At 38.1% G+C, this 25,810-nt stretch overlaps 1 protein-coding gene across 5 annotated transcripts in view; it reads left to right on the top strand.

The window, feature by feature from the left end:
• The first annotated feature begins 770 nt into the window (after positions 1-770).
• PTBP3 (polypyrimidine tract binding protein 3) overlaps positions 771-25,810 on the top strand; it is a 54,954-nt gene continuing 29,914 nt past the window's right edge. For 2 of the 5 annotated variants that reach the window (XM_034073138.1, XM_034073141.1), the window contains exons 1-5: positions 856-892; positions 4,467-4,529; positions 22,320-22,434; positions 24,375-24,544; positions 25,411-25,557. In XM_034073138.1, the coding sequence (XP_033929029.1) occupies positions 22,371-22,434; positions 24,375-24,544; positions 25,411-25,557 (381 nt within the window). In that variant the 5' untranslated portion in view covers positions 856-892; positions 4,467-4,529; positions 22,320-22,370. Of the gene's footprint in view, positions 893-4,466; positions 4,530-22,319; positions 22,435-24,374; positions 24,545-25,410; positions 25,558-25,810 lie in introns of all 5 variants that reach the window. The other 3 variants (XM_034073139.1, XM_034073142.1, XM_034073143.1) reach the window with 3 other exon arrangements.

Consider the following 25,810-nt stretch of genomic DNA (forward strand, 5'->3'; position numbering starts at 1 on the left):
TGGGGCCTCTCTCTATCCACTATTTCCCTCTAAACCCCACTTGTACACACTACCCATCCTTATCGCACTTGTGACTTCCACATGTGAAGCACTGGCATCTGACAGAATATTCAACCATTTGCAGTGAAGCTGTTTCTCCTCCCATGTTCTTGGATGATTCATGTCAGGAGCGGCATGAGAAACGTCTGGATCTCGTATTTCTACAGGGACACAATATAAAAAGCTCTTTATCTCAGAAACTGTGACAGGTCTCTATTTCTCACTTAAGCGTATCGAAATCCTGAGACTCACAGGACTTCAGTAACGGCAAGACTTGTCTTGTCACTCATCCATTTGACTGAGGCTACATGTTTCTTCAATGCCATACGCTAGACCTCACGACCCCCCAGCACCCAGCTCCGGTCTGGCTCACCAGAAACCCCATGCACCGCTGGAAGCCGGGGTCGGGGATGACGGAGGCGGAGCTGAGGTAAGCCGGGCCGGGCGCGTAGCTGCCCTCACACCCCGGCCGCCGGCCCCCACCACGCATGCGCAACTGCCGGGGCGGGGGCCGCTCGCTGTCATTCTTGCATTTGCCCTGCCGCCCCACCATACGCCCCCCGGCCCCTGGTGAGCGCCGGTTCTGCTGGCTGGGCCATGGATGGGTTAGTGCCTGCCGCCGCCCCGCCGCCGGAGCCCCGGCCGCACCGAGGGACGGGCAGGGGTCCGCCACCCCCCGGAAGGCTTCACCTGGTGTTTCGTGGGGCGGGGCGCGGCCTCCGGGGGCGAGGGGCCGACTCGGCCCCGCTCCTTCCTCTCCGGAGCAGCGGGCTGGCCGCGCCGGGGGTGGGGAGATGGGGGCCGAGGGAGTTTACCCCCCGCCCCCGGTGGAGGTCGCGCAGCGAGGGGAAAGGTGGGTGTCGGAGGGGGGCCGGGTTTCGGAGGGGCCGGGTTCGGGGTGGGGATATAGCCGCGGGCCGTTCCACCAGGTACTTGGGGACGGAGGAAGTCAGCTGCGATGTCCGGAGGGTGCTGAGGGACCGAGAGCCTTCCCCAGGAATTGTGGTATCCAGCGCGTTTGGGTTCCTTTCTTTCCACTTTCTTCGCTCTTTTTTTTTCTGTTTCCCATCCCCTCGTTCTCCTTTTATTTCTTTCCCAGCTGAGCTGGGGGCTCGTTTCCTCCGTGCCGCTGCTCGCAGATGGCTTCTCTCCGGTAGCGGGGCCGGCGTCCCGTGCCGCGCTGGAAGCGGAGCGCAGCTGCTGCTCGGGATGCTGCGGGCGCTGCGCCCCGGCGCTCGGTCCGCCCGCTCGCCCATGCCGTCGCGGGGCTGCCGGCCGAGGTGGTGCCCCCCGCTCGGGTGCTGCTGCTTGCTGTCGGGCTTTTAGCCTTATTGTAGGGTTACCTCGCCTAGCGTACTGAAAAACGGTGAGCGGGCGTCGTGATGAGCTTTTACAGATTGCAGTTCCATGTGGTAACTTTAAAGTTTTATGCCTCAAGTACCTTAATGCAGCAGAAGAAAACGCGGCGGTGCTGCTCTCTGCAGCTGGTACCCAATAGAGGTGCATATATGGAAGTGAACTGAGTGACATCCATTCTGCAAGGTTAATCAATAATCGGGATGGTTATTCATGTAGTCCTAAATGCATTTTTATAGACCGTGCTGAAGGCCTTAAGTACACGCAAGTTATTATAGTGATAAACGTTTATATGGTATGTCGTCCTCGGAGGGTAAGAGTATTTCTGGCAAGTTTGAGTCCCATTGCTGCGATAGTGTGATGAGCACTGACTTCTGTCAGATGTCTTCGTAAATTTTCTTAACTTGAAAGTAAATAATAAAACAAAGTTTAGTATGTGTACTGCTAACTTCCTTCACTAGTTTTTAAGGGCAAATGTGATTGCTGGTGTATTTTTCTTTTGCCTATTGATGTTTCAAAATCCTAAGCCTGGGAAGTTTGACCATAGTGGGAAATTCGGCAGACCCTGGAAACTAACTATGCCTAATGTCAGTAAAGTGCATTACTGGTTTTGGGTTTTTTTGGGTTTTTTTTTTTTCATCATAACAGTACACATACATGAAAATGGAAATGATCACTGAAGACAGTACTTCTAATTTAATGTAAATGTGTAGGTATTAAGTTGGAGTGCGTCCTGGCCCTCAGTGACCTGTAAAATCTTTAGTGCTCTTTTTTTTTTTTATTTTTTTCTGACAGATCAAAGCAGTACTGCTCAAACTTTTCTAGCATATTTTCATATGCTGCAGTGGAAGCCTTGATAGGGAAGCAGGTTGACAAAACCAATCTTGTGTAAATGCTGATTAATGAGAAAAAGCCAATAGTCATTGGAAATATCTTTATTCAAAAATGTATCAGCATTTCTTTTTCATATTTGCTTTGAAACTACTTTTTGGGAAAATTTCAAAAGAAAATTAAGAAGGTTCTCACTGGAGTGAGAATCTGTTTTAATCTGTTAGCTGTGCTTATAAGTTACTTATAATTTTATTTTAATTCCTTTGGGAATAATTTTTTTTTCTTCTTAGGTTGTGGAATTGCCGTTTAAACTGAGTGTATGGTTCATGTGGTCTTCCTATTATCTTTCAACTAGTATGATGAGTTTCTTATGCAAACTTCTTTAAGTTTTATAAAGGATTTGTTATTTCAGTTGAGAGAGAATGGAAAAAGAGGTATGCGTTAGGCAGTATACTGCCCTGAGATGCTAATACTAAAGATAAGTTAGAGTTGGTATTAATTATGTTTCGAGTAGAAATAGCGCGAGCAAATGTATGTAGTTCTTTTAAAATGTACAAATCATTGCAAAATAGCATCCTCCTAATAAACTTGCTTATCAGAGAGTAAGGCAAAGATGAAGGGCACAATAAAGGTGAATCAACTGAGTGGATTTTTTTAAGAAATTTTCTGAAGCAGACTTTTTTGTTGTTCCAGTAATAATACAGGTGTCTGATGATAACTGCATGTTTGAGTAAGCTTGGAATTGTTATATATTGACTGTGACAGTTCAGGAAGCCATGGTTTTTGGTTATTTAAGGATTTTTTTTGGTAAAAGATGCTAAGTACTTTCTGAGATTTCAGACTGTTAGCTGAAGATGTGGGCTGTTAAGCTGTGATTGCCCTACCTAAAACTTTTGGTAAACAGCTTGTGACTTTTTTTTTTTTTTTGTTAAATGGCCTTCAGAAGAGGAAGAGTGAAAGAAGTAAACTTACACTTCATTCACTTCATTTACATTAATCCAGAAATTAAATACAGGCCTTAATTTATTTCTGTGGGATATTGAGGCTGATTTAGAGCTAAACCTTATATGTAGAGAGGACAACAATACATAAACACAGAGAAGCAGTTTTTATTTGGATCAGGAAGATTTTGTAGAAAGCTGTAAAAAAGCCCCTGCTTTGTAGCAAAGAAGTAGGCTCCTTATTTAAGATTATTGCATTTGGTGGAAAATGTGATTCAAGTTCACATAATTAAATTCGAAGAAGTTACTAATGGTATGAACTATACTATTTTGTTGACTATTGAAGGCAGCCCATATATATATGTGTATGTATTTTTTTTTTTTAACTGAGATTAGTAGCTTCCTTGTTGGCTAGTAAGGGGAAAAGAACAAGAACAGCAGTAAACACAGCAGCAGAATTTATATTTGCAGGTTAAATTCAGCCCAGTCCAGTACCAGATTAAATCTTCAGGTTTAACAGTGTTTCTGAATTTTGGAAGATGATATTCAAGCTCTTAGTGATGTCAACCACCTGCACATTGTTATCCTTAGGTTTCTGGCTTGCAAGCCTTTTTTTGATTTATATTCTACATAGAATAAAAGTATCCTGTAGTTGCTTCAGTCACTGTTTCTAACCCACCTTGAGTTAAGTGCTGCTGAAAAATATCTAATGTAGACCTAGAATGAATTGAATTGTTTCTCCTTATGAGTTTGGGGTTCACGGAACAAACTTGTTGACTGTTATTATCTGATATAATCTGAAACAGGAATCACCTGTCACAATTGGACGCATGAGAATAGCAAAACATGAATCAATCTTGTAGTTTCCTTACCACTTGTTGAGCTACTATTTATTTGATTTGTTATGTAGTCAAGAAAATTGATCTGCTTAAGGTACCTAGTGGGGGAGATAAGCAGTTAAGTATGCTGGGTTCTACCAGGAAGTATTTATAAAGTTTTATGCTGAACTAATCCTGTGCTAATTGAAGCATTCTAGAGGTATTAGGTGGTATGCACAAGTGTGTTTAGGTTGACTTTCTTTTAAAGGATATCCTGATTAAACATAATATTGTGTCAAAACATGATGATGGGAGTTGGTTATGTAATAAAAGTGTGCCTACAGCCGCTGTTTCAAGGTACAATTATTAATTCTTTTCTTTTGCACTCATTAACAGTTGCATGGAATTGCACTCTTGCTTTTGATTTTTTTTTTTCTTTCCCCCTCGTTTCAGCATGCAATAACACCGCATATCTTTTCAGGTCTGGAAATGTGACTTATGCTCAAGTAAGAGATAGTGCTCTGGACACGGTGTTGCAGAGTGGGTAGGTGAAAAGGGAAAAGTATTTTGACTGTTGCTGTTGATATCACTCTTCCTTGCTTGTGCTGTTTCCCTGTTAGCTGAAGTTTCTCAGACCCAGGGCTGTTGCCAGAATTGCAGCATCAACCTCATCAGTGCATTTCTGCACCCCCTTGTGGTGTAGCAATTGTCATGTGTAGACTGCGTAGTAAATTATTCTGCTACCATGCTGCCTTGCAGTTCTTAGTCACTGCAGGAAATGCTGTGAAAATACAAAGGTGGAGAATGGCATGATTGCCTCTGCTTACTCCAACTGACTGGGAAACCACACCCAGAATTTCCTGAAAGTCCAGTGGTATGAATGCTTATATGATTCAATAATCTAACCATTATCTTTGCAATGAACTTTCTTAATCACAGAGTCCCAAGGGTTAGAAGGGACCTCAAAAGGTCATCTAGTCTAACCCCCCTGCAAGAGCAGGGTAACCTAGAGTACATCACACAGGAACTTGTCCAGGTGGGCCTTGAATATCTCCAACATAGGAGACCCCACAACCCCTCTGGGCAACCTGTTCCAGTGCTCTGTCACTCTTACAGTAAAGAAGTTCTTCCTGATGTTCACATGGAACATCCTGTGCTCCAGTTTACACCCATTGCTACTTGTCCTATCACTGGATATCACTGGAAAAAGACAGACTGTACTACAAGTAATTTAAGTTGCTGCCATTCTTATTCATTAAATGGTATGGGACATTATAATAACATTTAAAGTTCAGGAAAAGACTGATGATTCTCAATAGCAAATACCAGAATCAAAGGAATCAAAACAATGTTTCTGTATGTACACTCTGTGCAAGTATGAGTGCAAGTGTGCATGCTACACGTGCCAAGTGTATGGTGGGGTCAGTACATCCCAGTAGGATCTTACCGTTTAAACAAAACACTACAATCTCTTGGGAGTATGGTTGTATTAATCATGGGGAGTAAGAATGATGCACAACCTGTTTGGGAATAGGCAGAAATAGAATCTCTGTCTTCTGGTTTGGGATGAGACCCAACAAAATTGGGGACTGGTAACCCTTTTCCTGTCTTTAGGTGACATGGTAGTTACATGTTCAGTGGCACATGAGACGGATGTGAAATACCTCCGAGGTGTTATGAAAAGCAGGTCACTGCAGATCTGTTCCACTGCACTTTGCAGTGATTTGGTTAAGAGTATCATTCCAACTTTTTGGTTCTTGCTTACTAGGAAATTTCTAGACTGCAATATTTGGAAAAGACCATAGATATTTTTGAATAGAGGATTCAAGCACATTTTTGCACTTGTCCAGCATGACGACATAACTTCAGGGGCTGCATCTGAATGTGCAAAATGTGCACAACCCTTAGAGGCAGAGGTTTCTCTGTTTTAAAGGTCTTTTTCAGCCTGAATGATGCCATTGTTCTATATGCCTTCACCCTTTTAACCGTAACATTTTCTAGGCTGGAAACAGTTATAATTCTGTTTGGCAGTCAGCATGAAATAAATGCATATTGCCACAGTGACCCCAAAGATGACTACAAATTAAAGGAGTATAGTACCTGTAACATCTGAGTATTTTACTGACTTGTGTTTCTAGGTGTCTTAGTTTAATACATAAATTACAAGTAATCCTTACTGGTTTTGTTAGGCCTTCTTTTCCTATCTAGCTGTGCATGGCTTGATTAGGATCTTTTTTCTGGTTCCATTTCTGTGGGGTTTTTTGTTGTTCATTTTCTCACTTTACTACCCACTATAGTGCATTCATTTTCATACTCTTTTTTTTTTTTTTTTGATTTGTCAGTTCACCTGTTTCTATTTTCTAGTCTCTAATTTCTCCGTTTTGCTCCATGTTATAGAGATGAGCTATTTGTTCTGATCTTATGTTACCGGAAAAATTACTCTAGCTTCGTGTCTTTTCCTTCCCCCTTGTTTTGGTTACCTGTCCTTTCGCAAAACACAGCCAGTTTGAAATCTGTAATGAACTTCTGTAAAGTTATTCTGTGCACATTATGAGACCTTTGATGTGGTGGAAGCTGTAGTGCAAAATTCAGTTTCTGTGGAGGAAACATGTTGAACTCAAAAGTAGGTGATCTGCTTTTCATTTGGTTTCTGTCAGTGCTAGCAAACTTGTTTCTGTGTAATAACACTTCAGAGAGGTATAGAAGTCCTTGCTGTCCTTATAAAGCTTGTAAGTTTCTGAAGATGAGTACAAATTGTAGACATCCACAGTCTCTTGAGCTGTTAGAGAGTTTTAATTTATAATACCTACCCTGCTCTCCTTGGTATTTTTCCACCAGACAACCAAGTATTTATACGTGTGGGGTGCTGAAGTGTGACTGAAAGTAGAGATGGCAAAACTACGTGTATTTTCAAGGCTTATAGGACAACTTAATGCATGAGTTAAAGTAGTGCTTAAAGGAAAGGTCAATGAGTATCAACATCACTTCCTGATAAACAAAATAAATTAGTATCTATAATTTTATGCATTTCTAGATTATTTTTTCCCCTCAAAAACAAAAAGCAGTGATCTGTTGCTTCAGAAACTGAGTTGTCTTAACTTGATTGGCTTGGAAGTGTTACCTAATTCTGTCACTGAAGAAGACTTTGTTTATATGTAATTTTCTTTTATTCTGTAAACTGCTATTCTGTCCACTAGTGTATGCCTTTCAATTTGTTGAAAGAGAGCTTGTGCACGTACAATGGCTCTTTTCTAAAAAAAGGAAAATAACTGTATTGAAGTAAAATGGAATGCTTTAAAAATGTAACAGTAGCTTGAAAATAGCTTTTCATTGCTAGGTCTTCTCTGCAGCATCCCATAACATAAGTTTCTGTAGGGAAATAGGTGTGCTAACAGTGGTACTAATGGCAATTTTTGTCTTACCATCGTTTAAGGTATGTCTCAAGTGTATGTGTGTATATTTGTATTTGTATTTGTATATACACTAATGGTACTTGATTGTTAATGTAAAGATTGTTGAGTCTCTGCTGTGTTCCCTTATTGCCTCTGCTTTCTGTTGCTTGTTTTGCTGTGTAATGGTTGGCCTTGGTAGGGCTGAGGACTGTGCAATAATAACATAAATACTGTCTGTGATGAAGAATCATCAAGGAACAGATAGTAATTCTTTAGGCATTTTTTATTTTTGTGAATCATAGAGTTAATCCGTTTTGTGTGCAAAGTCAACATTTTATTGCATGCATGTGACAAGCATGGCCTAGCATGTTTTGAGCAATGTTCTCTTGGAGGAGCTGTTTATAGGATGTACGTATGGTACTAATTGCCCTTTCAGTGTGTACCTGAAAAGATAGGGAGAGGGACTCATAATACATGTCCAGAAAAAAGACAGGTCTCAGCAGGATCCTAAGTTTTCAAAAATATGCACTCCAAAGACTAGATTAAAACTGTGTTGTAGACTAATAAGTATTAATAACTTCATCTTTAGCCAAAGCAGTCTCATTTAAAACTGTAGACTGCCCAAAGATGCTAACTCGTATAGTTACCAATACTTCATAAAATACAGAGAATATTAACAGGATGCATGGATTTAAGTATTAATAAAATTCAGGAGCTGTATTTGCTGCACAGGTTTTCTTCTCAGAATCGTATTTCTCCTATAGTTGGTTGTATCTTTGTTAGCAAAATTGTAGGGTTAAAACTAAAAAAGTCATGCTTAACAGTAAAATTTGTAGCTGTGCCTGGGATTGCTTCAACCCAGGTGTAGGACCTTGCACTTGGCAAAACACTTTAAACAAAAGATGTAGCTTTCTGGGTATGCAGGAGAATGGAAAAAAAACAGGGTTATATCAATGCTATGCTGTCTCCCAAGTCTCCAGACAGTCTGAGATTATGGCTTTGACCTCATTTGTACAATTAATGTATTAATACTTAAGATTTAATCTAAAGGATGATTCTTACAGCACTAGTTTATTATTAAATGTTCCAATAGATGAAGCAGAATTGGGCTGAGGAGCAAAGACTGATGCATGAAAGTGTCATGCAGTGAGAAACCAATAAGAAACATTGCTGAAGAAGTGGTGAGGAAGGACAAGAGCTGTGTGCCGTAGGTGGGACCATATTTTTCCTGCATACACCTCTACTGTCCTAGAAAACATTAAGTAGTAATTGAAAACTGAGCTTGTGAATAGAAGTATTATACACTGTTGTTGATCTTGATGTGCATCTTTCATCTGTTAGGACAAAAACTTTGTCAAATCATACTTAATATATGTGATGCATGGGATCATGCAGACTTCCATTAGTTTCTAGCCACTTTACTTCAAGTGTGCAATCCTTAGAGCTTTTAGTCCTAGAGTTATGTGATTGTTTGAGAACATGAATCTTCCTTTTAAACAATAAGAAATTTCAAGCTTTCACTGCTCTGAAAAAAGCTTTAAATGTGAAGTTGTAAATTAAATACTCAAAAGACAAGCAATCCAAAACATATGTCTTAGAGTGTCATGGTTAATTTAAGAATAGGATTTTTTTGAAATATTTTTTTAGGCAATTTTTAAGGCTCTGAAAATCTGTAAGTTAGAAAAAGTATTTTCATGCTTTAAAAATGAATGATTGATCAGTTAAGAGTCAAATCTCCTTGTTAGCTTCCTATGAATTCATAGTGGGTTTTCGATGCATGGAAAGCAAGAATTTTTCTCCCCAGATATTATTTGCTTAAACTAAGTTACATATATTTAATTCTGCAGAACAATGGAAATCAAAGTTGCAAAAGTTATAAAAGTAGATATCTTTCATAATGCAAGTTAGAGCTGCTGATTGACACAGGAACCATGTTTATGCATCTTTATGTTTTCAGAAGGACCTAAGGTTAAAATTAACAGTAAAAGTATGTTTAAAATAGAAATTCTGCAGAAATTTTTGTTGTTTGCTATTGTGATCCTGCCAGTTGTTTTCTTTTTTAAATGTATTGTACGTTGTTTAACTATTTAATTTTCAAGAGAAAAGAAGAAAATCCATAGCTTATCACATTTTTACTTTTGTAGTGACGTTTTTCTTTCTTTAACCTGTTTACTTTTGTGATAATTTGCTAACATCTTCCATTTTCATTTTTCTATACTTTGTTTTATAGATCTCTTAGCAGTGTGTTTAAAGGTAGCAATCTACTTGTGGCTTTTCACATACACTCATTGCTACTTTTATTATAGCCTTTACTGGTTTGGGTTTTTCTTTTTTTTTGGTTGTTTTTCTGAAACTGTATTGATAGTCATAAGCCTCATGGTTTTATCCTGTATATCTTAGCTGTATTTCTTTCCCATTTTTTAACTTTTAATAATAAAAAAATATAAAACAGATTGTCCCATTATGAGACTTTTGTACTTTATAACTACTTTTTACTTGTACTTTATAACTACTTTTTACTTGTACTTTATAACACTACATAAATTTTCTTCTGGCCAAATTTGAAGAGATGGCTTACTGGATGTTTATGTCATGTAAAAGCATAAAATGGTGCAAAACTCTATACAACATGACATCATACAGATAAATTTGTGACTTCAAGCAAAAACCTTAAGTTTAAGGCAAGGTGTCTTCTCACTGTATGGGACTTCATTCTGTATAGTGTTTATTTACAGATATCCTCACACATTCAATTGCTTATGAAGAATTAGGTTGAAATTTTTAGGAAAGCTTGTTTTGAGCTTCCTCTTGATCTTTTTAAAAAATATATTTGAAAGGAATATATTGAAGTAATTTTCTCATCTATTTAAGGGATTAACTAGGAAACGTTAATCTTTATTGCTGGTAAAGTTTATATTTAAATGATCAGTGAAAACAATAAAAAAAAAAACCAACAAAAAAACCCCAACCAAACCAAAATACTATTGGGAAGTTCTTGCCCTATATCAAGCATAAATACAAAGTATATGATGTTATAGTGTTCTGACCTGCAGAGTCTGGTCATGATGTCTCTTTTGGACTTTCTGCATCAAACTGCAGATGTGATACACTGGGTAATGGTGTATCTTATTTTAAATACTCAAGTAGTCCCAAGTGTGACAGCTAGAAGTATAAAGATTTCTGCACATCTGGATGCAGACCTAGCATTACTGATTTTTTTCTTTAATAATAAAAGAATTGTCATGATGCAAGTCTGTGAAGTATCATGTCATTGTTCAGTTTAAGTGAACAGCAGACTGTTAAACTGGTACCTGCAATGCAATTCTATACCATGTCCTCATTAGAGTGTAAATGTCTTTAATGCAGAAATGGAGTATTTTGTAATTTTCACTTCTCTTGCTCGCTTATGTTTGTGCACTTAGTGAAGCAATAGCTGGACCTTATATTCAACTACTCTTATTCAGAGACCCTAATACGTTTAGGGAGAGACAAACATCTTTGATATTGGTGATGCTTGTTTAGCAGTTCTGCTAGTGTACAAGCCAGAAACCTTTTCATTTTGCTGCAAAAACAAAGGTGTTACTATCTCTAAATGGGAACACCCCTCAATAAATTTGAGAAATTAGCTTTTAAACTAGTGTTATTTTAGTTGCTATTTTGAATAGGGTGTATTGGTACACTGGGGAAGGAACCACAGGGACATGCAACACATAAATTATTATTCTGACTTTCAGATTAATTACTTTCCAATTAATCTATTCTATTCAACTGAAAGCCAAATTAGTGTGCAAAGTGTTGGCATAAATAAGTGGGGACAAGGTTTTTGGTAATATGCCTGTCCCTCCTATAGTCATGTGTATATTACTTCATTTTCTGAAGTAATATTTGCTACTAAATTATTCTTAAAGGGGAAATGCTGAAATGCATGGAATACACTTATTATATAAATGCAGCTGCTTAGAGAGAGGGGAACAACTTGTACTGAAAACTGATCTGCAGATCACTTCAACAATGTTACTTCAACATTGCTAATTTTGAGTTTCCTTTGATTTGGTTTTAGGTTGCCTAGTTCCTTGTATGTTGTCTTATATCCCAAATATATTATCTGCTAGTGATGCAAAAGGATTGTAAATCAGTTCCTAAAACTGTGTGATGCTGTTCTATGACAAGTGCAGTAACAGTTTCTCTTTGCTTGTCCCTTGGATCACTAATAGTGAGAGAACACTGCTGAATTCTACCTACTGCACTAGGAGCAAATTGATGAGAGTTAAACTGTCCTTAGCTTAATTTATATTTCACACCATTAAGACAATCTTCATACACAAACAGTAGTCTGAATAGCTGTGGGAAATGTGAAAGTGTGTAATTCTGTTAAAGGCAGGAAAAATTAAAGTGAAAGTGTAATATTTACCTGTTTCCATGAATATTGTCAGGATCAGGAAAGGAAAGCAACGGTAATGATGTACTTAGCGAGTTGTGCTGATTGATTTTGTCATGCCTTAGTCATGGAAAGACAAATTACCTTACAAAAACAAATGAAAAACCATTATGTGGAATAACCTACTATTGTTGTTTTCCTGCTCCAACACTTGCACAATTTTGCAGACCCTAAGCGGTAGAGAATTCAGTGTTTGTGTCCTAGTATAAGGCAGAGGTGTGTACTGTATGATACTCCCAGCTTTAGAACACCTTGGCAGTGGAAATTTCTATTTAAAATGTCAGGGATCTTTGTCCAGTTGGTAGTCCGCATAGAGGTCTCTTCATCTGAGCTCAAGCTAACATGCTGAATCTGTTTTACTTCATAGAGTAGTTATGCAGTTCTCTGGAAACAATTAACTCTTAGTGCAGATAAATGCTTTCAGCTGAAAAGTTAAATGACTGTTATTTTCCTTTTTACAAAAAATGTCAATGATGCTTTTCATAATTGAAAATGTTGCTTAATAACTTTTCAGCTTAATACAACAATACAGTATAAGTCTGCATATCTATTTGAAGCCCTTATAAGCAAAGGCTGAGGTAGACTCTTGAATGTGAAAAGCACTGAGCTTCACTCTTAAATTTGTACTGTCAACTGCAGTTTAACTTTCCAGAGAAAGGGAGAAAGGATTAACTTGGGATAACCAAGTAAACCAGTACATAGAGGCACTGTCACAGATGGTGGAAGGGCAGAATTTGGTTTCTGTATGTAGCCTTCCATTCCATGTTTGAGCTCAGCCCAGAGTCCAACAGGTTGTCTTGTGGGATATATTACCCTAGATTTGGAGAAGGCTGAGGTTCTTAATTACTTCTTTGCCTCGGTCTTCACTTGCAATTGCTTTGACCACATCACCCAAGTCTTGGAAGGCAGACACAGGGACTGTGAGAATGAAGATCTTAGGCCCACTGTAGAAGAGAATCTGGTCGGAGACCATCTTAAGAACCTGAACATGCACAAGTCCATGGGATGTGATGAAATCCATCCACGGGTCCTGAAGGAGCTGGCAAATGAAGTTGCAAAGCCACTGTCCATCATATTTGAAAAATCATGGCAGTCAGGTGAAGTTCCCGACGATTTGAAAAAGGGAAATATAACCCCCATTTTCAAGAAGGGGAAATGGATGACCCAGGGGATTACAGACCAGTCAGTCTCACCTCTGTGCCTGGAAAAATCTGGGAGCAGATTCTCCTGGAAGGCATGCTAGGGCACATGAAAAACAACAAGGTGGTTGGTGACAGCCAGCATGGCTTTTCTAGGGGGAAATCCTCCCTGGACAATTTGGTGGCCTTCTATGATGGGGCCACGGAACTGATGGACAGGGGTGGAGCAGCTGATGTCATCTACCTGGACTTGTGCAAAGCATTCGACACTGTCCCACACAACATCCTTGCCTCTAAATTGGAGAGACATCAATTTGATAGGTGGACCACTTGGTGGATAAAGAACTGGCTGGATGGCTGCATGCAAAGAGTTGTGGTCCATGGCTCAGTGTCCAGCTGGAGACCAGTAAGGAGTGGTGTCCCTCAGGGATCGGTGTTGGGACCGGTCTTGTTCAACATCTTTGTCGCTGACATGGACAGTGGGATTGAGTGTGCCCTCAGCAAGTTTGTTGATGACACCAAGCTGTGTGGTTCGGTTGATACACTGGAGGGAAGGAATGCCATTCAGAGGGACCTTGACATGCTTGTGAGGTGGGCTGGTGCCAACCTCATGAAGTTTAACCATGCCAAGTGCAAGGTCCTACACCTGGGTGGGAGCAGTCCCAGGCACAGCTACAGGTTGGGCAGAGAAGAGATTCAGGGCAGCCCTGAGGAGAAGGACTTGGGGGTGTTGGTCAATGAGAAAATGAACATGATCAGGCATCAGTGTGCACTTGCATCCCAGAAAGCCAACCGTATCCTGGGCTGCATGAAAAGGAGTGTGACCAGCAGGTCGAAGGAAGTGATCCTGTCCTCTACTCTGCTCTTGTGAGACCTCACTTGGAGTATTGTGTGCAGTTCTGGTGTCCTCAACATAAAAAGGACATGGTACTGCTAGAACAAGTGCAGAGGAGGGCCACGAGGATGATCAGGGGACTGGAGCATGTCCCGTATGGAGACAGGCTGAGAGAATTGGGGCTGTTGAGCCTGGAGAAGAGAAGGCTCTGTGATGTAGCAGTTGTGGATGTGAGCCAGAGCACCACTTTGCTGTGTTAGCTGTTTGTAATTGCAGGAGTAGAGTGGGTAGAATTTCATCAGAGCCAGCTGCAATGCAGTGGACAGACAAGAATATAAACCTAACAGCTACGTTGGTCTGTTGCATAACATACTTGGGCTATCTCATAAGTTATGTTATTGTAGAAGTAGAATATCGATGAATAGTTACTTGTGTGCGTTCACCCTTAGTAGCCCTCTCTGGCCAGTGCAGTCACCCAACAGGGATTTGGATTTAACCATGGATTATAGAGATCTGAATAAGGCAGCAGCACCCTTTGGTGCTGAAATATTATGCTAGAACTACAGTATAACTCAAAGGAAAAAAAAAGTGCTGCCTGGTATTTGACCACTGGCACAGTTAGTGTGTTTTTATTGATTGCTCTGGACCCTGAGTGGAAACTGTAGTTTGCCTTTCCTGGAGGGGAGCACAACAGACATGGAACCACCTACCATGGGGATAGAAGCAAAGTTCCAGCATCTGTCACAGACTTATGCAAATGGTTTGGAGGAGTACAGTGGCCCAGATCACATGGAGTGTGCTGATGGCATCATAGCATAGGGAAACACTGCCCAACTGGTGGATAATAAGGATAGCTGAAATTTGACTGAATGTGAGACTTGCAGTCAAAAAGGAATGAAGTGGAGGCACTTGCAGGACTAGAAATACAGTTTCTGTATGTCAAATAGCAATGTGGACACCACTGTCTTCATACTGACATGATTAATATGATTGTGGCAATGGTTCCACCAATAATGTGAAAAGAAACTAATTATTTTTTGAATGGTAGGATTTTGGTGAATATACATACAAAATAAAGTCAGTTCACTGTGATTGTTCCAAGCCACCAGGGAGGAAACCGCACTTGAGTGGGGCCTGAACACTAAAATGCTTTTGACCAGATAAAGCAAAAAAATTGCACGTGTTGTTGTGCTGTGTCAGAATGGGTCCAAATGCCTGAAATGTACTATACACAACTAGCAGGAGACCAGTCAAACCAGTGGAATTCATGGCAGAAAGCACACTATGGCAGAAAGAGAGACAGAAATGTTCCTTGGATTCTGAAGCCAAGGCTGCTGCCAAGCTAAGAAAACTATATCCTAACAGAAAAAGAAGAATGAACCATCTATGTGCAAGTCTGGGCAGCATCTGCAGTGGTGGAGAATGGAGTTATGACTGCTGCTTGCCCTTTGACTTCTGATACTGGATGCTGAAAGGAAAAATGCCTTCAACCCATCATCTAGTAAGTTCTGCCTGCACTGATCGACAGCCCTGCTTACCCAGTGGGATCAGATAGCAAAACAGGGGCATCCAGGCCTTACACAAGAACTGATAAAATGGCCCATCAATCATGATCCAATCATAATGCAGGATACTACCCTATGCTCAGAAAAGTGGAATATGACAAGCTCTATGCCTTCTGCAGAGGTGTTTCTTGTCACATTTTTGATGGTTCAAGGTTAAATGTGCTCTTTGTAGTCCTGTTCAGTAGGTGGTAGAAATGCAAGAAGCTGAAGGATGATCAGATCAGTTCTTGGAAGTCTTAGCCACAAGACTGTCTACTGATGTAATGTTATAAAGGAAGTGGCTCATTTTATGCCTGTATACTGATGTTTGGATGGTTACCATTGCCCTTTGGGTGTGCCATTGCCCTCATGAGAATAATGACGATACTGTGGGAAGGACCATTTTTAAACGGCAAACCCTCAGCCCCTGACTCAGAGGATATAATCAAAACATTTTACAAGGGCATGTATGGTGAACAAAATGGCTTTAAATGGACAGAGGGGAGATTTAGATTAGATATAAGGAATAAACTCTTCACTGTGAGGGTGGTGAGAAAATTTGTTTCCTTCACAATGATGACTTGTACCACACAATGAAAACCAACATCTAAGTGATCATCTAAAATTAGTGTCTTTTCACATTATTGGTGGAACCATTGCCACAATCATATTAATCATGTCAGTATGAAGACAGTGGTGTTCACATAGCTATTTGACACACCAAAACTGTATTTCTAGTCCTGCACAGCTTACCAGTGAAGTTGTGGCTGCACCATTCCTGGAAGCATTCAAGGCCAGGTTGGATGGGGCTTTGAGCAACCTGGTGTAGTGGAAGGTGTCCTTGCCTTGTGGCAGAGGGCTTGGAACTGCATATCTTTAAGGTGCCTTCCAACCCAAACCATTATATGATTCTATTTTGTAAGTAGACAAAATCTTGCCTGTAAACATTTTCTGACCTTTTGTTTGTCCCTTTATCCTCTCGTCCTGCAATGTGTTTCACAAGGTCAGAACCAATAAGGAATGCACAAGGAATGTATGTCCCAGAAGCATGAAGGTTTGTTACTTGGGGCTTAGTTTGTACATTAATATAACCTTATTCTGCAGGCTAACTGCTATAAAATTTGGAAAGACAGTCTAGAAGTCAGTGGATTCTGCAGTGAATTTTGTTGTAGGCATATGCTACTTGATTACTGGTATTACTGTCTCCCTAAATGGAAGTTTGATTAAAACAATCCACCTGTGCACAGGATAAAAGTATTTTAAGGACAAATGTAATTTCTACTTCTTCCTTTACTAAGATGTTGATTTTCATTGTGTCGTACAAGTCATCACTGTCAGGGATACACTATATTAACACAATTACTGGAGTGTTTAGTATATTCATATTTCTGATGTTTGGTCCTGCTTTTGGATATGTATCATGTGGCCTTTTCTACTTCAATTAACTTGTGTTTGTGTGCATGTGTGCTTGTGTGGTTCTGGGAGAATATTTTGAGAAAATAATCTTGTATGCTTGTTTTCTTCTTAAAGTCTTTCCTGGGCATAACTGGTTAGAGGTATTAGATTTTTTTTTTCTTTTTTTCGTTTTTGTTTTGGGTTTGGTTGTTGCATTCTTCCTGATCATGTTGCTTAATGAAAACTCACAGTATTTATACCTGACTTACATTAGTTGCCTTTTTATTTTAGGAAGAATGGAAGAATAAAATTCTTAGAATGTGTGGTAAGCAGAGAAGGGAAATGCCTAGATCATATTTAGGGCATGTGGCTGAGGTCCTTTTAGAATTTATGTTTTCACTTTTTCTGTTATTGTAGTTGGTGAGTACTGTTAATAGTAGAAAAAATGTTCGGTTAAATATAACCTGAATTCTTCAAATAACAAGCACCTGGATTTCTGATTTCTGCTACTATAGTGAGGGGTGAACTTGAGTATTAAGTGGCAATAACGAAACTGACTGCGTGCAAAATGTTGAAAATGCTTCAAATATGACTTCAGGGCTTTTATTGTCAGAGCTACATTTCGTTACCTATTCCTTATGTATAGAATTAGGGTACTTGTTTAAAGTTTGATACTGCTTAAGCAACTTTTAGTCGAAGTCTGCTGAAGTTTTATGCCTCATATGTTGCATCCAAAGACAGGGAGTTGGCTTTTCCCTAGAATTGTACTTTAGAACTTTTATGTAGTGATTATACTTTCTATTTCTAGAACATCTGTTAAATTGTGGCAAGGCAAATATTTAAAAATGGGGAGATGGTGACCTGCTTTGCCAGCCTGCTGTGGATATGGAAGTTGCTGTTGTGGATGCTTGCCTTTATGGGTAACCTGAAAATATGCAAGAACAGTTGGATTCTTCTTTGTCTCCTTACATTTTTAAGATGTGTCTCTATTGCAGTTAGCATTTATGTGGTTTTAAAATACTTTTTTTGTTTTTTAAATTTTAAACTGCTGCATCAATCTTAAATAACAGTTTATACTGCTAAAAAGAGGAATAACTGTAAAGACAATAGCACAAATGTGTGAGATCAGTTTTATTATTGACCATTTTTTCCAGCTGTTTTATAAAAAAATTGTGATGTGATTCCATCATTTCTACTGTTCCATCATCTACATTGCAGAAGTTAAGATGGGATGACTGGACAGTTACTAGAATTACTTTTTATGCACTTCTTGAAATTGTTGGATTTTAAATTTTTTCTAAATACTCAATGTAGCATATTTTAGGCTGTTTTGGAGTCTTCATTCTGTTTCCCAATTCAGTATGGCATCTGCCTTAGGAATTGTTTATTCAAGTTATTTTTTGTGTAATAGAAACTGTTCATAGAAACTTTTTCCTAATCACAGTTAGGAAAGAAGATTTAATTCGTATGACAGTATATACTACTGCAGCTTTTCTAATTGTTTGTTGTTCTAAAAAGAACACCATCTTTTCATTAATGAAATCAGCAAGGCTAAAATTTGATTAATTCTTTTCCTTTTCACTTTTTAATTACTGAAAATGTACAGAGTCTTGTTACCAGCATAGCAGGGAGCTTCAGTAGTTGATAACGGAAGTAATAGAGCAGGCAATATTGGTAACAGAGCTACTAACAATTCAAGCCTGCAGGAAAGCTGCTGTCTGTGAGAGAACAATGTGGTTCTGGAATGACTGACAATCAGCCTGTTCAGCCAATGTGTTTGCGAGAGATCTTTGCAGCACGGAAAAGGAGGCTTGCCCGATTGTGATAATCGCCTATAATTTCCTTATGTTTCAGCTTATTGAAATGGCACTTTTTCTTTGTAAGGTCACTTTACTTTTAATACATTTTTTAATACAAATATATAACTTTGAAGTTACCTCTGGCACTTTTTCTTTGTAAGGTCACTTTACTTTTAATACATTTTTTAATACAAATATATAACTTTGAAGTTACCTTTATTTTACTTACACTTCCTTTGAAATCTTTTCATTTCGGCATAAGAGGCATCGCGTTTTGCATTAGATCTTCATCTTGGAGGCAGGAGTTGCATCTCCGCAAACATGGTTTGTGGAAATAAAAATAAAAGAATATAACAAGTATTTGGAGAGCTCACTGCTCTCTGTTACTGCTTACTGTAGAAGGTAATGGAAATTTTCACTCTTATAATGACCTTTAAATTTATTCCCTTTCTACAATCATGTACTATAAAAATTAATAAGGTATGCATTAGAACAGTAAATTTACATATAACAATAATTTTTCAGTGCTATACCTTGATATTGTGAAGTTTCAGAGTGTGCCTTTTTTGGAACAGTAATTAGTTTGTTGCCATGTAGAATCTTGTAGAAAAATACACAAAACTTTGATTTATATGAAGGAGGAAAGGTGCTTTTGAAATAATTATTTTCCCATAAAATCGGGGCCCCTTTTTTGTTGTTCTAGCTATGTTACAATAAAAAAAACCCCATGATCATATTTTTCTGTTGACTTAGAACTGATAGTCTAGAAAGGCCATTAGCTGTATTCTAGGAAAACAAACAATATATTTCAGATTAAATGTGGGATAGTCTCAAGGAAACTTATTGGTGATTATTAATTAAACTGTACTGAAGAATTTGTGACTGTCAAGGAAGAGAGGAGGAAAATACTTCATTTAAAAGTTGGGTGAAAAAGATGGTCTTAATTACACACAGCCTTTTTAAAAATGAAAAGGCAGTTTACAGGATTCGCTGATTCCAGAAATAATGCTGAATAAATACCTGCCATAGTTCCGACATATGAACATGTTCTGAAGAGTACCAAACTATACATGACTTGAAAAGACTTTAGAAACCTAGAGTTGTTGACTTTAAGATATTTGTTACACCTCTTTGCTATGAGTGCAGTATTTTTTTACGCAGTATTTTTTTTACTTGAATTGCAGAATCATTAACATATATTACTATCAGAAATTTAAAATCATAGAAGAGCTTAAATAGTTTCAGGAAAACATCTGTTGCTGTAGTCTGAAATTGTGTAATATGCCTTATTTAGTCAGGGAAATTGACTATGGTAAATATAGAAGAATTATTAATTTCATTAACCTATCATTGAGTGCTACACTTTGTAGAGGACTGGTTACTGATCACTATAAATTTTACCTGTTTTAAAAGAAATGTCCAAAATCAAATTATGCTTTACAAGCAACTGTTTATAATTCCCACAAGCAGTATTATTACTAAATGAAACTATAGTGGTGGGGTGGCCTAAAAGAGATGAATACTTCTTGAGAATGTTACATATATTTTCTTTTGGAATATGCTAGAACTTGATCTGAGAAAGCTAAATTGTCTTTCAGATTATGGTTGATTTATAGACTTTCTGTATTATCTGTGATAACAAGTTCTGGTCTTTGCAATTTGTTTTTAAGATCTGTCTGCTCATCAAGGTGTTCTATTGTAAATCCTCGCAGTTAGTTAATATTTTCTGTGGTATCCTCCAAGAATTTTGCCCAGAAATCAGTATCAAATTTATCAGGTGCATTTTCATGTTCCAAACCTACAAAGTGATCAGTGCTGTATATTACTGATGCTGGCAGTGAAATTTAAGTTGAAAACAAATTTTTTCTTTGTAAATCATAAATTTAATGATATATGTGTGTCTAACAGTTCCAAATTTATGTATTTTTCTCATTTGTATACTAATACCTAGACAACTTAGACTAATTTAGAAATATCTTGCACATTTTCCTTCCTTCTGCAAAAACAGTAACTATACAGCTTGCCAAAGTAGTAGATTCTGGTTTCTGCACTAAGATATTTATTTGAATCCTGAGTTGAATCAATTAAGACAACTTTTAAAAACAGAAGAGGTTGGATTTTTTTTTTTCCTTAAGAAGTCTTGTGGTTTTGGTTAGTTTTTTCGTTCTAGTAACCATTTAATTGACAAACTTTACAAGAGATCCGTTTAAAATGTGACCATCCAAAAAAGCATTTCTTGGTATGTATAATGTATGGTGTACTCTTTGCTCAGCTGAATAGGCTGCTCTTTATATTAGCACATATTTTTATTGCAAATCGATTTAACTGGTGGTAACTGAAAAGAATAAGAATTGGAAATTCTTTAAAATGTACTGTTTATATTCTTTATTTCTTTTCATGTAACAATAGTAACCACGAATACTGTCTGTGCTGCTGCCAGAGAGAGATGAACGCTGTCATGCTTTCCTCTATCCTACACTAACACTTGTGCTCCTTTATGAGCAGCTAAATATGGCTGAAAAGGTTTTTCACCACCCTAAACTGATCACAGCCTTCTGTTGTTAATGACCTTCCCTACACTGGAGAAGCAGCCTGAACACATGGTTATGAATGAAAAGAGCCAAACTGCTCCCTTAAGTGTGGACAGCTGACAAACCAGTCCTCTCTGAGCAGTACTTCCACAGCCAATACAAGCTAGAATGATGGCTTGCTGCTGCTAAAGGATGCTTTCTTAGCCCTGTCTCCTTCAAGTATCTCTACCCCTTTCTTCACACTGGATTCTGTCGCTTTTCAACCCCTCTTTTAGCTGATTAGCTGATATAACTCAGGATAGAGTGCTGCCAGGTTGGAGGACTGAGTCATCTCATATAAAATCTCTTAGAGACCAGAACTGGTGCAGGATAAACAGCTCATGATCATGAGCTGGTGGGAATACTGGGGCAAGGGCAATGGGAACCTCTCCTTCCACCAAAGTCCTAGATGGAAGGACTAAGGTCCCACCTATAGGGGACCTTAATCTCAGTTTTCTAATGAAAATGTTCTTACAGAAGAGTGTGGTGAAAGTTTCAGGAACCTTAACTGCCTTTTAGAGGTGATGTGGTATTTTGTTTCTTCTTAGCATTTTGGGCAACTTTTAAATGCTTGGCTGGCCATACAGTAGCAGTCTTAAAGAGTAAATAGATTTAACTGGCATCTAGGCACTGATTTTTGAATTAAGAACTTGTAGTTCTCAAACTATGTTAGAGCCTCAAACTGTCAGCATTCCTAAAGCATACACTTAGATATTCAGTATTTTTTAAAAAAGATATGATCCACCATCAAGTTCTTCAGACAAGAATTAGGTTTTAACAGAAGTGCCATAGATATATTTAAATATGTCTTCAATTAGTTTTGCTCAAGGGTCCACTGTGTCCAGTCACAAATGCTGACTTTATCTGTGTGGTTGTGTGTTTACTTCTATCTAGAAGCAGTGTTGTATTGCAGACCCAGAGCTGGCAGCCAGCTCATTTCTTTTCATAAGTGTTTGCTATTCTTTTAAAATGTAAACTGTAGTACGATAAATATTAAGAGAAGTAAGAAGTGTAACACAGCTGAACTTGCTAACGTCTTGAGAGAGAAGGAAAATTTGTGTGGTTGGCACATTTTCCTGAAAAGTGAGCTAACAGCATTGATTGATAATGTGTATAGAAAGAGGACATTTTTTAAGAATGAATTAGAGGAGTTTTTGCTTTTTTGTATCAAGCTCTTTCTCTATAACAACTTTTACTAGTAATCTTGCATTTTATTTTTTAGTGTGGACCTGAAGAGCTTATTCCTTCTGGTGTCAGTAACAGGCCTTCTACCATGAGCAACCCTATTCAAGCTGCGGGTATACATAAGAAAAGATTTTTATCACAGTTCGTGAACAGTGTGTATTTTTCTCTGTAAATTATTTAATTTTATTTTCTTTGGGGGGTGAGAGTGGGGGGAGAGTGTGTGTGTGTGTTCTTTATGGTCACCATGATCATCCTCACCAAGCCTGAATTGTAATCTGACTCCATCAGCCTATTGGAGTCTAACCAACCTAATGAAAATACTGAGGAGCTCTGAAGTCAGTTGTCCTTTTTGGCTGACTGCCTGACATGAAAACTCCTGTAACTCTCAGTGAAGATGTAAAGAGATAATGTTGAGCTTGCCACTTAGCTCCATCTCACTGCCTCTGATAATGAGTCAGAACCCAGAAAGCATTGCTTCTGCAAGAGCCTTTCATCTTAAACTAAAGGCGAAATTCCTGTTAGGTTTAATTTCCTGCTTTCTTTGGTCAATGAGTCCTCAACACAGTAAATTCAAGGATATCTTGTCCTTTTGAATCTGAAAAGTAGATTTAGTAAAACAGGATGGGTTGTAGGGCTTTAATGGTATTATACCCTGTTGTGTCTTGGTACTGATATGAGTTTAATATGGTTTTCTTTGTCTTAAAGTCTCAGCCCCAACAAGAATGCCGCATGTTTATATTTTTCAAAATGCACATGATGCCATTTAGAATTTCTTGCTGGAAAAATCAATGCATATCAGACTTTTCTGTTTGCCAGTTGGGGGAATTACTTAACTTGGCTTCTGAGTGTGGCATGGTTGAGACTAGTAAAAGTGTCCTCTCTAATGATCCTTACACAGAATGACTTTGTGTGAACTGTTTCTCAGCCTTAGACTGTACTCAAAACCTACAGAAAAATATGAAAGTACTTACTAAGCCTAAACACGTACTTTTTCTTAATCTTTTCTGATTCTCCTTGGAAGGTTAAATGTATCACATGAGGTTTAAAGGCTGTCTCTCTTGATGGAAGTGAAGCTGTTTGTGGCACATAAGTGAAAAAAAAACCCAGTAATGTTTCTTCCTTTAACTTAAGTAGTATGCAGTTAGAACTGAGTAGAATTTCCATCAAATAGACTGTCTTTAAATCATTTTAGAATTTTTTTTCATCAAACCTCATATGCCTCTGTAGCTTGCTGTAGGACAATATTTTACTGGGATCTGTAGCTTGGCTAATGAATTTAATTTTTACTACTTTTAAGTTATTACTCCATTGTGATAGCATTGAGAACTATATGCCTGTTCCAGATGTAGTGTTTTGCTTAAAAGTGCTCTCAAGGACTGCAAGTAATCTCCTTGTAATATAACCAATGGTCACTTACCTCTTAGAGGATGCAAATAGGCATATGTTAAAAAAAAAAAGGAAAGAAAAAGAAAAAAAGCATTTTGCTAAAGTGGGAGAGTTTAGAATCTGCATGTATTTCATGCCTTTCTGCTGTCCTTTCCAGAGACTTTTTGAAATTCACAATCATGTGGGACAGCAGGCATTTTTTATTAAAAAATAAAAAAATAAAAAAAAAATGTGGTAACAGCTGAATCCACACCATGCAGGAAGATCAGTTACTAATAACTTAAAACCCCACAAAACCTCCCAATTACTACTTTCCCCTCTTCCATGTAATTAACATTTTGTAAATATGTTACATGGGCATTTGGGAAGAAGTTACTAGCCTCTCTACCTGTAAGACTTGAAAAAAACCCACCAAAAACAAAACCCAAAAACCTCTCTTCAACCCCCAAGAGAACAAACAACCAAAAACTAAACCAAAGCAAAACAAACCTACCACATGCTCCACTTGTAGTTGAGGTTTGGAACAGATAAAAGGAGTCTTCTTAAACTGTCCTTTGGTTATACATGAACTTTCTTAGGATTCAGAGAGCTATAAATAAGCAAACATCAGTGCTGAGACAGCAGTTAATCTTTTTTTAGGTTTTACTTACATTGTGTAATAGGTTTGCCTTGTTTGCTTGTCCATCCCCCCCCTAAAATATTTTAGATAATGAGAACGACAAGAAGAAATTTAAAGCAGACAGATCACTATGCTCCCCTTCACGTGTCCTTCATATTCGTCAAATTCCAAGTGATGCTACTGAAGAAGAAGTCATTTCATTAGGTATCCCTTTTGGCAAAGTAACAAACTTCTTGAGGCTAAAAGGAAAATGTCAGGTATGTAATTTTCAATGTTTCTATTGTAAGAGCAAGGCTGGAGATGTAGTTCATGTTATGACCCTTTTGATACTGCATTTGGCTACAATGATTGCAACAATATCTAGACATTTCATTGATAGCTCAAGATTCTAATAATTTTCAAAGGTGAAAAAATGTACCAATACTTAATATGATTTTTAATACATTTGGATTAAATAATGATCTAGTAACTTGTTAGTAATATTGCTAAACATTATATCCACCCCGTGTAAGTATATATAGATGATAAAGAACTATGCTGTTACTACTGAAGTTGACATAAGTCTTGAAATACCCCACCTGATTAAATAACTAACATGCATGTTAACTTTTTAATCTGAAATAAATTGCTTAGTGTTTTTTATTTTGTTTTGACCTCTTAGATATGATAGGGTAGTTCACATTATGAATAAACACTGAAATGCTAAAGTAATAGACACTAATAAAAAAATTGTCTGGAGCAGTGAGAGCTATTAGTATGCACAAACTGATGTTTAGTGTCTTGTTCCTACTTTTTCAGTCAACATGTGTATCTGCTGCTTAGGTAGTACTGCTTGTATTCAGGAATCTAATAAATTCCTTAGCAGTGTGGTATTTTTAGCTGCATTGCTTCCCATGTGTCATATTTAATCTTTAATGACTTACTGTACTTACAATGTAAAACCTTTTAAGAAAATCCACAGATCAAATACCCCTTAAACATGCATTTTAATGCTGAGCAAATCAATACTGTACATTCACATGATCATTTTCTAGTGAGAGTAGAATTGGGAATATGGTACTGTGATGCTTTGTTCTCTCCTGTAAACAACAAAACACTGAGAAGTACTATGTATTGGTTGCAGGCATTATTGGAAATGGATTCTGAAGAAGCTGCTGCTGCTCTGGTGAACTACTGTAGTTATTCTATACCTCATCTCCACAATCAGCCTGTTTATATTCAGTATTCTAAGCACAGAGAACTTAAGATTGAAAATTCATCGTATCAGGCTGTAAGTATAGTATTTCCATTTACCAGGATAGAGCTGCATATGAGTTGTATACTGGTTTTGGCTAGGATAGTTAATTTTCTTCGTAGTAGCTTGTGATGCTTACATAATATCAAGGCCTTTTATGCTTCTTACGCTGCCCTGCCAGCAAATGTACAAGAAGTTGGGTCACCCCCCACAGCTGACCCCAGCTGACCCAAGGAATATTGTGTACCATATGATGTTGTGCTCAGCAATGAAAGCTGGGGGAAGGAGG

Source organism: Melopsittacus undulatus, chromosome Z (genome assembly GCF_012275295.1).
Source record: "Melopsittacus undulatus isolate bMelUnd1 chromosome Z, bMelUnd1.mat.Z, whole genome shotgun sequence".
NCBI classification, from domain to species: Eukaryota; Metazoa; Chordata; class Aves; order Psittaciformes; family Psittaculidae; genus Melopsittacus; species Melopsittacus undulatus.